General features: G+C 35.2%; 1 protein-coding gene across 1 annotated transcript in view; it reads left to right on the top strand.

The window, feature by feature from the left end:
- The first annotated feature begins 1,753 nt into the window (after window positions 1-1,753).
- Window positions 1,754-11,393, top strand: part of PSPC1 (paraspeckle component 1) — a 32,083-nt gene continuing 22,443 nt past the window's right edge. Inside the window, exons 1-4 of the mRNA XM_010177734.2 lie at window positions 1,754-1,866; window positions 2,904-3,100; window positions 8,286-8,370; window positions 9,364-9,472. Coding sequence (XP_010176036.2) covers window positions 1,754-1,866; window positions 2,904-3,100; window positions 8,286-8,370; window positions 9,364-9,472 — 504 coding nt within the window. The remainder of the gene's footprint in view (window positions 1,867-2,903; window positions 3,101-8,285; window positions 8,371-9,363; window positions 9,473-11,393) is intronic.

Here is an 11,393-nt window from a genome sequence, read left to right as displayed (position 1 = left end):
TATCATATATACTTCTGATACTTCCATAAGCCACTTGTGCTTGCTAAAACAGAGAAGTATTCAGCTGGTTTTGTTGGGTTCAGTTTTGGCTGTTTAAGCACATGAAAGTGCATGCTGACATGGGTGCTATGAACTTCAGGTCCAGCAGAGGATATAGCAGGAGAGAATGTCGCCAGGAGGAGATTGCAGGTGGGGAAAGTATCTGGAACTCCTCTTTGTCTTGATAATCTCATAAATCTTGTGTGCCACTGAACTGACCTGTTGGCTGTGTAGTAAATTCAATCTGAATATATATTTACTGTTATCAATAGGTGTCAGCAGTTTGTTCTTATCCCCTGGGTTTTCTTGGCATTAGTATTTGAATGGAAGCACAGTGAGCCAAACCAGGGAACTGATCTAGTTCGGTGTTACATGAATGCTATTTTTGGCACGAGAGACATGTCAGGGAAACAGAAGCTAGGGTATGAGGGAGGTCATTCTTGTTTTACTAGCTGGATAGATTCATTGGATTGAAATTAGTATCTAACCATGGCCTGAGTGAATAAAAAGCAATTCCCTAATGCACAGGTGCAAAGATAATTAGCGTGAATCTGCTGCCATGGTACTTTGATGTTTCACTTCAGAATCTAAAATTCTACTTTTTTAGCTGAAAACTCTTCGCCTGATTGGAAGAAAATCTTTCAACTCATGGGCTAAATATATCAAAACTAGACATTTGAAATGTTAGAGATTTAGCATTGTTATTTTAAATCATAACTTGTTAACACCACAGTTCAGTTGCATTAAAATAACAGAACTGCCAGTGATTGCCACGCAGATAACATCAGGAGAAACAGTTGCTGAGTCGGGCACAGTGACATCAGACTTCATCTTTTTAATCTGCACTTCTTTTTCATCTGTTCATGTTGTTAAAATACATAGATGTTTTTCTGAAAAGATCTGCAAAGTGAAATAAAGGTGTGGAATACAATAAATAAGGACTGGCATTTTGAAAATAGTGTCTCTAGTCTCTAGCTCTTACTGCTTTGAGAAGGTGTGTGTTATAGGCTGTGCTCCCAAGACTGATGCAGAGAGCTTTTTACGTGATTTAGGATCCTTATGCTGCTGTCCTTGTCAGTACTGGCTAATACTTGCCTCTGATCACTGCAGATAATGAGAATTCAAGGAATGTATTTTCAAAGATAAATAAATTAGGATTGTGATTTGTGTGTTGTTCAAAGAATGGGTTTTGAATAACTGAAGCAGAAATGTTTTTCTAATTACCAGTGGCATATTAGTACCAGATTAACGAGCTGTTTTCAATTGTAGAGTAACTTTCAAAAGTAACTTTTAATATTCTGTGAAGTATGAATAGGTTGTGTTGCTCTGTTTTGGGTTTGTTTGGTGCTTTCCCAATACAATCATAGTCTCTGTGTTGACTCACTCATGAAAACAAAAAGGGTAGTTCCTTCCTCAATATTTTGTAATTTTTTGTTGATGGTTTTGAGGTTTGGGTTTTTTTCCTAATCTTTAAGTACTTGATAGCAAACAACTACAAGTAAATTGTAGTTTATAGGTGGAATAGCTGGGTTTGGGTGTAGAAACAGTTATTTTCAGAGGTAATTCTTAAAATCAGGATTCATTGGAATTCTACAATTTAAGAAGAGTTTGCAAGACACAGGAATTGTAGATAACATATATTAGCTTTCTGGAGTGTTTTCTCAAAAATACTAAAATATCTTTGAACTGCTTCATTTATCATTCAATTATTCAAATGAAACTGTCTTCCAGAACACCTCGACCTGTTGTTGTAGAACCAATGGAACAATTTGATGATGAAGATGGGCTCCCAGAGAAGCTAATGCAAAAAACACAACAATATCACAAGTAAGTTGTGTTTACATTTATTTTATAAAACGTGATCTATGTTACTTAGTTATCTTGATAAATATACACTAATTTTTATTTTTGAGTTTGTGTAACAGGAAGTTGTATTTTGTGTGTTGTGCTGTTTTGTGTCAAAGGATTAAATAGGACCTTTCACAGATTTCCTAGTCCTAGTAAAATTCAGACTTGACTTATTGGTTTAACATCCTGTGCATTTACTAAAGTAGGCAGATTCCTGGCCTACACTAAAATCAGTTGGGCTTGTTGTCAGTCAAGCTATGGTCTTTTCTGGATTAGAGTTGTGGCCTAATCCTACAGAGGTTTGTATACCCAGAGACTTTTTGTTCTCAGAATAACCCCTTAACCATTTGTAAAGTCAGTGGGGTGTAAATCTTTGCAACTTCCACAATTCAGATAAAACTTTGAGCATGACATGAGAAAGTGAGTCTTGATCATGGAGTGGAAGAGAAGTCACCTAATCTGATAATATTAATTTTTAATATTGAAATTTGATTGCCATTTAGAGATCATGTTGCTTGAAGCTAAAATGCTTAATCTGGTAAGGCTGTAGAATACAACTATTTAAAAATGTGTCACTGTTAGTTACAGTATTAGTGATAGAATGTGAAATAAGGTGTTGACACCTTTTAATGTTTAGGGATTCTTGCTAATATTCTGAGCTGGCTAGTAGGCTTTGATGTTTATCTAAATAACTGGTTTTATGAATTGGCTGCTTGCTTTAGAAGGCCAAACACAGTTAATCTAGTGTTGCAGTTTAGTATTTTGTACCGATGTAAATATGAATTTTTATCTCAAAATTATATAAATTGAACAGATTTTTTTTTTACAATTTTGCTGATCATATTACTTGTTTTAACAGCTAAATTAAGCTTTGACTTGTTTAGAATGTAGTAGCCTGACAGGTTGGTTTAAAAGTCAGATCTACACTCGAAGTAATTGTTTATAAATTCCTTGGCTGTAGCAGCTGTTGATCTAAATGTGTCCTTCTGTTCGTTTAACTGCAAAATTTTTATTAGGGAGAGAGAACAGCCTCCACGTTTTGCTCAACCCGGAACATTTGAGTTTGAGTATGCTTCACGGTGGAAGGCTCTTGATGAGATGGAAAAGCAACAGCGTGAACAGGTTGACAGGAACATTAGAGAAGCCAAAGAGAAACTAGAGGCAGAAATGGAAGCAGCTAGACATGAGCATCAGCTAATGCTGATGAGGCAAGGTAAAATCAGATAATCTACTAGTATTAAATTTGTTTTGTCACAGATTTCTTTGTGTAGCATACTAAGATGTATGTTAAACATAGAGGTTTTGCCAAACACTATTTAATTACATGTATTGAACGGAGAAAAAGGAAATCATGTTTCTCCTGACGTGTATTCCTTGATGATTTGCCCAGATGAATTAAGAAACTGAGAAAGGAGTGATTGTCTGAGTCCGTTTTCTTCACTTTTTAAATTTGTCTAGTGGTAGTTTATGCAAATAAATTGGATGATAGCTTCACTCTCATCAGTAAAATTATTTTCTGTTTTTGATGTTGCTTACGGTAGTAGATAAGATTAAGTGCTGCTTGTGGGCCATGTGCAGGAAGAAAAAAATGATAGCTCATACTCCTTTCAGCTCTTCTGTGCACCTCCGGTATGATTTTAAATGTTACAGTAGCTAATGTTACTTTTTTTTTTAACTTTGAAACCCAGCTGAGAAGTCTGATGTATGTATAGTTGTTATGTAGTATGTAACAACTCAAAATAACTCACAGTTGCCATGAATTTCAGTTGTTCTTGAAATTTTAGGATCACGTATCCCTCTTCTGTAGTTGTTTGGACATCTTGTTTTCTCCTGGTGTTGGGGCGGGGGGAGGGAAGGTCCTCTAGCAACTGCTTTCAAGCCCTGTCTTTAAGAATGAAGCTGGGTGGAGCTTGTGTTTCTTGGGCAGAGAGGACAGTAGCAGGGCAAGTATCTGGTACTTTCTGCTTGTTAGCCTTCTCCTCAAAACATGTTTTTCCCAAAATGCTGTGGATGTGCAATCACTGCTTTCCAGTTCAGAGCTTTTGAACTCCTACTAGATTTTAGTTCCTTCTGTATGACTGCTAAATTGCAAGACTCAAGTGGATGAAGTTTAAATATATTGCAAATCTATCAGAAATGATCTCAAGGTTTGTTGTGTGAATGAAGCTTTTTTTTTAACTTTAATTTAAGGGTGATCATGGCTATCTAAAAAAATCCTTATCCCTAAGTGTGCTAGATCGTAAGACAGTACAATAGCTGGCTTGATAGGCAGAATAAGAGTGCCTTGTCATTTTAAAGGGCTTTGAACTTCTAAGTGGTGGATACATTTCAAAACTTACACCCAGATAACTCATACAAGCTGTCTGCTGCAATTATTTGTCTTTAATGCTTACTCTTAAGAAAGGATGTTGATAGTATCAATTCCATGTGTGAGACTGGTTTATCTTTATTTTTTCTGCTGACTTGAATGACATACTGAAAAAATTTATATGAGCTGGATTAGAGTATTCACTAGGTTGGTAAAATTAAAGCACCTAAATGCTTGGATATATTGAATGTAAACCCGTAGTCTTTTAAAATCTGTTTTAAAACATTTCTGTAACTGGAAAAGAGATTAAAAGGAGCATATTTAATTTGTTTTTAATATCATATCCTTAATCTACTGCAACTGAAAGTTGTCATTAGGAAAAAGTTTACTTACCTTGTTTTTTCTAATGAGGCATGCTTGCTTTTAGTGTGAAACCATACTGTTTATGTAAGATCTTGTACTGAAATACAGAGCATAATACAGTAGAAAACTGTCTTGAAATGTCAAATATTTATTGCAGCACCTGAAATGACAACTGTCAAGTTGTTTCTTGGTTTATTTTCCAAGCAAAAAATGTTAAAAGTATTTGTTTTGCATGTAAGCATGGGTGTATCTTACAGTTGAGGAATGTGAATGTTAATGTGATATAACAACAATGCCTATAATACACAGTACAGTTGTGCCCCCCCTTTTCAATTAGACATGTTTTTAATTTTGTGTGTATATGTGACTTTGATATTGGTAAAGGTGGTTTGGGGCTAAAAATACAGGTTGGACAAATTTACCATTAACGATTGTTAATATTTGACAGGGCTAATGATGCAGTTCTAGAACTTCTACTCTTTAATTTTTTTTAGGATTTATCCACCTGTTGCCTGTGCTTGATGATAAGGTTAGGGGTTATTTTTTCCTAAACTGTCATGCCTTAATCATGTTTTAAACTGAGACAAGAAGAGAGTGGTCTGTTTATTAAGACAGAAAAAATCTTGATGGTAAAATGTGGGAGAACAGCTTAAGTATGTTTTGTGGATATTAGAGTTTTTAAAGGACATTGAATAACTATTAAGCTGCACTTTTATATGGAAAAGGAAAAGAATTCCTAGAATTACTCCTTCTGCTGAAGAACCACCAGAATATGAATGGTTTTGGTGCTAATATTCCAGTGAGGAAATACGCTTCTTTTTAGAAGAAGAAGAGGGTTTGTTCCTTCCCTGTTTGGTTAACAGAGTACTTCTTGGTACCTTAAAACTTGGAATTTTGTTCAGATTATTAGATTTCTGTTTTTGCATCTGCAGGTGTTTAATTTGCCAAACTCTAGGTGTTAGTAAACATTCCTTCTCTTTTAATCTCATCAACTCCTCTGATTCAGTGTGTATGAAAATAAGGTGTTTTTTTCTCTTGTATTTATTTTCAGACATTAAGCTGCTTCTAAGTCTTGCTGGTCTTGAACAGTATCTCTGGATAGAAGTTCAGACCGTGCTAAGAATCTTAATAATATTAATGAGATTGCATTACAGGGTTTTTAAGAAAGATGCAATTAAACTTTTGAGGCATCCAAACCTAGAATTAATTTCTTTGTATACCTGATGCGCAACCCATATATTTAAAAGTGAATTGAAGTTGTTATTCTGAAATATGAAATACAATATATTAATTGTCAGGAGCTTAAAAGAAGACAGGAAGGGTGAGCTTACTAGAGTCCATATAGTTGTTCTGCAGGTGAAGGTTTTATAGAAATTGCTTTATGAGAACTAGTAGGACTTGGAACATGTTGGCTTAAGTACTCAGATTTTTGTGGTGTGCTATTAATACTGAAAGTTAACTTCATTCTTTTGATATGTGTAATTATTCACTTTAAGCGTCATGTTTTGACAGATTGAGTCAGAAGTAAATATGTGTTTCCATGTGTAAGTAAATTGGTGTGATGTTTTAGATCTACATATTGGTGGTATGCTTCAGAGTTTTTTAAATATTCCCTCATAATAATGGTTAAACAATTTATGAAAATACTGGAAAATGTGACTGAATTTAACCAGAAGCTTCATTCTTTATCAGTTATATGGAAACTGGGCATTTGTTCTCCATTTCTAGAAGCTGAAAAATCAGCAGCTTAAAACAACTTAAAAATCTTTTTGGACTTGATATTCCTGCTTGTAGGATTAACTTCTGAGGTGAGAGTACACTTTCACCTTCTGCCCTCTGCTCTGCACAAGACTGAGGATAAAATGAAGACCTTGTCCTTTTTAAGCACAAGAAGGTGCAGAAGCAAATAATAATGCTTCCTGTCTTTCTCTGACAGCTGCTTTAGTGCAAGTTTTTCCTGTTCAGAAAAAGGGCCTTGTCCAACATAGATCAGTCCAGAATTACCATCATTGCAGATCTTTTAATATGAATGGCTCTGTGCACAGCCTGAGCCTCTAGATCAATATTTTCATCTGTCTAGTAAGGCTTTGTGCCAATATTCTGCCATTGTCAAATGTTACTGGATCATAAATTGATATGTTGAACTTTAAAATACTAACAATTTTGGGAAAGGCAGTAATTGTATCTGTGCTGTGGAAAAAAACTTAAGATGCCACTGGGAAAATGAGAATGCTACACTTTAAGAATAAAAAGGAGTAAATGATGATTTGTAGCAGTTAGTGGTAGAGAGAAAGTAGGAAATCCTGTGCCAGTGTGTTAACACAAGAAAAAGGGAATGCTACATAAATTTGAAAGACCAAAGAACTGACAAGGAAACATCTTTTCCTACAGTGGACAATATTGAGCATGGAATGGGTCAGTTCTTGATCTCAATAATACCCTGAAAAGACCTAAAGTTTAATTTTAAAAGAAAAAAAAAGTGCACTTGTACTCTGAAATCATCTTAAAGTTATTTTTTTTAAAAAGTGTACTCGTAGTGCTCCCCGAGTATCAGGATAATAGTGGCCAAGCCTTCCACAGAGAGCACAGGTGGAAAGAAGCAGCCTTCAGACTTTGTGATTTGAGTGAATCCTCAATGTAATCATATTCTATTGAAATGTGAAATGTGTTATTTTTGTAGAAGGGACTGGAAAAGTAAGCCTGTAAAGTGTGCTTGAGAAAGGACTTCTGATGTCAGAAAGGATGCTGTGAGAGTAAAAATTGGTAATCATCTCTGTTAGAAAACAAATACATTATATTTTGGTGAAATGTACTGGTCATTGTAGTTGGTTTTGAATATTAAAGTAGAAGGTGAAGTTGTAATAATATATACTGATACAAGTTTGAGAAAAGTTATTTGTATAGCTAAAAAGATGCTCTAATTAGTATAGTGAAGAAATGCATAGAGAAACGTATGGAGTAGTTGGACCGAAGCGTAAAAGGCATATAATAGGTGGTATAGTGGAATGTTCCTAATGGTATCTTTAATATCATATGGGCAGTGTTCTATGAAGATAGAAAAGGCAAACAACTTCCTAACAAAAAGCAAGCATGCATTTCCAGGAAGAAATCAATAATGTGACTGGTCAGAAACTGATACAGCAAAAGTAATTACTATTGTTTGGGACCTGCTTTTTAAGAGCATTTTAAGAGGATACAGCTGTTCTTTTCTGGCAGTGTTAAAGATCAGTCCTTTGTAAATTGCTATAAGCAGAGTCATGTAATAATTATTTATGGAGGCTCAGATTACATGCACCTGAGGTTCACATTGCTTTGCAGTAGTCTGCAATAGGTAGTGGAGTTTATAAATAAGCCCATATATGTTGCAGTCATTTTCTTGCTAGTGTGAATTTAGCAGTACACAGGAAACCAGAATATCGTTTAAGTGTTTGAGAGTTTTTTTCTCCTTTTTTTTTTTGTTTTGTTTGAGGACTTCAGCTTTCTGTTTCCATAACCTGCTTTGAAGGCTTTGCCAGTCCTGTACCTTTCCGTGTTTCTGTGGGCTGTGGATCCAGTGTGTTTTTTCACATACTAGACTTAGCTTTATAGGAAGAAACCAGTTAAATGCATTGAGAAAATTCTTTAAAAATTTAATGTTAGAACTGTAATCTGACAGTAACAGCAGTTTTTTTGTTGCCACATTGCTGATTGGCAGCGTTTATCTTTATTATATTTTTAATCCTGTTAGATCTCATGCGACGTCAAGAAGAATTGAGGCGTTTGGAAGAACTTCGAAATCAAGAACTTCAAAAGCGCAAGCAGATACAATTGAGGTATTTTGTCTTCTACTGTGCAGAGGTGTGGCATGCAGCTGATGCAGGCCTGCGTGAATTTAGATACTCTAGCTTGTAGAGATTGCTTTTGATATCAAATAAAAATGTTTATTTTGCTGAAAAGTTGCTTTTTAAAAGCATAATATGTGATGTTTCTGTTAATGTTCTTCAACAGAACAGTGGTCACTTATGCTAATATAAAATAATGGTTTCAAGTATTTCTTGATTTTTTTCATTTATTTCAGCTTTACTAGTTATGTTGTAAATTTCTGTATATTTCTAAATAGTGTAGAAATAGTTTAACAAATTTTTTCTTTCATATGATTTATTTTAACTTTGTGACTGAAGCATAGGTAATAGATATGAACATGCGTCTAAGATGTATGGGCAGGTGATGTGCATGTGAAATAGTAGCATTGAAAATTACAGTCTGGCATGAGATTTTTGTGAGTATTTTCACTTGATATTCTGGTACGTCACGAACAATTTTTCCTTTAAGATCCGATTCATACAAATATTTGCTTTCATGCCTCTGCTAAAATTTAAGACAGCAGAGATAGCATCATCATGTTGACTGAGTTTATACTTCTTATGTTAAATATCACAATAAATGTAGATAAGAAAAAAGAACAAAACACAAACACCTCACACAGTTAAAGTGTGCCTTTTGATGATATTGAAATATTTTCATCCATAGCACCTTGTTAAAAAATTGAATATTTTAACCTGCTTACCAGTACATAACAGGAAGAGCAGGTATAGAATGTACTGGTATTGTAATTACCTGTATTCCAGATTAAAAAAAACCCAACAAAACAAACCTTTGATAATATTTAAACCAATCAGGTGGGAGTGGATTAGTGCCTTATGCTATATAAAAAAATAACTAGTGACTAGTTTTGTTTATATACTTGATGGTATCCCCTGAGACTGAGTACAAGCCTGAACAGGTCAAGAGTCTTAAGTTGATGTAGTTTTTGAAAAATATTCTAGACATGAGGAAGAACATCGTCGTCGTGAAGAAGAGATGCTACGCCAGAGGGAACAGGAGGAATTACGGCGACAGCAGGATGGAGGATTTAAGCCAAATTTCATGGACAACGTAAGTAAAATTCTGTGACAAAAGTCCAAATTGAAAAAGAATTTTCATATTTCTATATACTAGCTACTGAGCTGCCGCCTTCCTGTTCACTGTTTTTCCTTCAGTATTCCATCGTTCTCAGGGGTGGTACAAATATAGTAGTGTAATTATTCTCTTGTACAGTGGCATCACTGTTACTTTTCCTACAAGGTGGTGATGTAACATTCCAGTTAAGTGACGATATTCGGATAATAATTTGTCTTTTTTATTTGGGAAATGAGTTTTTCCAATAAAATAATAGAATTTTTCTAAGCGGGAGTTACCATGGGAATAAATTATGTTTCCATAAGAAGATGCTGTAGTTTGACTGAAGGTTTAAATTTTAAACCAGTTCAGGCTGTTAAGCTTGTTTTAATTGCTTTTTTTTGGTTTATGCTTAACTTATAATAAGAATGTTATACTTTAGAAACAAAATGGACAGTGTTAACTTCATATGGAGCCTAAAATCACTCTTCCCTTTGATCCTATTGTAAAACTAGATGAGGAAAACCTCAAAATATTTACTAAAGGAGACTAGAAGATTATAAAGGTGGAAAAAAAAATCTGCTATAGTTTCTGTATTATTTATATTGGTAATTCAAGTGGTTCTCTGAAGACTCATCTTGCAGGACTAGCAAAATGGCGATGTTGGAGAAGTCAGCTTCTAAATTTTCATGATCTCTTCTGGGCAAGGGTATGATTTTCTTTTTACCAACCAAAACAGTTAAATGAATGCAACCTATATTGGGAATGATTTAGTATCATGTGAGAAGGAGACCTTTTACTCTTACAGCTATTCCTAGTGAGGAAGCACTGAATAAGCATCCACAGAATGCTCTTGTACATTATTATAACAACTGTAGTCTGCAGGTGGGAATTTTGCTCCACTTTACAGGTACAACATCATACATAAATCAAAAATAAACTGCTGGTTTCTCAGCTACTTTCTGATTTTGTGTTTTGTGGAAGAAATACCGATTTTACGTTGTATACCATATCATTTTTTGTAGGGTTGAGAAGAATACATTATGTGTGTTCTGAGACTTCCTAAGAGAAGTTAGAAAAATGAAAGATTTCCTGTTCTCAGGAGAACATCTTTGCCCCATCCTCTGCCCTTAGTGTTTTTAATAAGGATGGGAAGGAAGCAAAATTGTTCCTTTGATATTACTAACAGCTATCAGTTGATTTTGCTGATTGTGTTTTGAGAAACTTGCAGCAGAAAACAATAATTTATTTTCATATGTGCTCACACTGTAAAACAAAACTGCTTTCAGCATGTCTTTTCTTTGCGGTGAAGAAGATCAAGAATTCAAAACTCATAATGTCCTCTTGTGTGTTCCCACATATTGTTAAACATACTTTGTGAAGTAGCACATAGCAATTTTCTCATGTAATTTAGAAATAGCACTTACTGATTGTGACTTCTGTCGTGCCAAATATGAAATTTAATTTCATCTTAATATGTTCACGTAGCATCTTTTGGGGTAGCCTGCCTTTTTTACCCTATAAGCTACCTGTCAAGATCCTGTGGCTGATCAGAGACCCATGCTGCTTGCTGCAGGAAGGGGAAGCTGAGGAGCCAACCCACAGGCTTGAGATGGCAGCAGCTCTCTCAGATTCCATTGCCATTAGGAGGTTGTGGCCTATACCATGCAGCTTGGTGTGCTGGAAAGACTAGATAATGTTGGCCACAGCAACGTCTGCTGGTTTTCTTCTTGTAACTGTCTTGAGATAATGTTCCTTAGCCTCTGTGCTTGAATTGCTTGCCATCAGTTTCGCCATCCTCGTGCTTATCTGCATCTTTTAATTCTGAAGTCTGTGTGAATAAAAACAGTGACAGAGCACTGGAACAGGCTTCCCAGAGAGGCTGGGGGGGCTCCATCTCTGGAGATGGTCAAAACCC

The sequence above is a fragment of the Antrostomus carolinensis genome, unplaced genomic scaffold, assembly GCF_000700745.2.
Source record: "Antrostomus carolinensis isolate BGI_N321 unplaced genomic scaffold, ASM70074v2 scaffold7751, whole genome shotgun sequence".
In the NCBI taxonomy this organism is placed as follows: domain Eukaryota; kingdom Metazoa; phylum Chordata; class Aves; order Caprimulgiformes; family Caprimulgidae; genus Antrostomus; species Antrostomus carolinensis.
The sequence above is the reverse complement of the archived record's forward strand: the minus strand, read 5'-3'. Positions and strand labels throughout refer to the sequence as shown.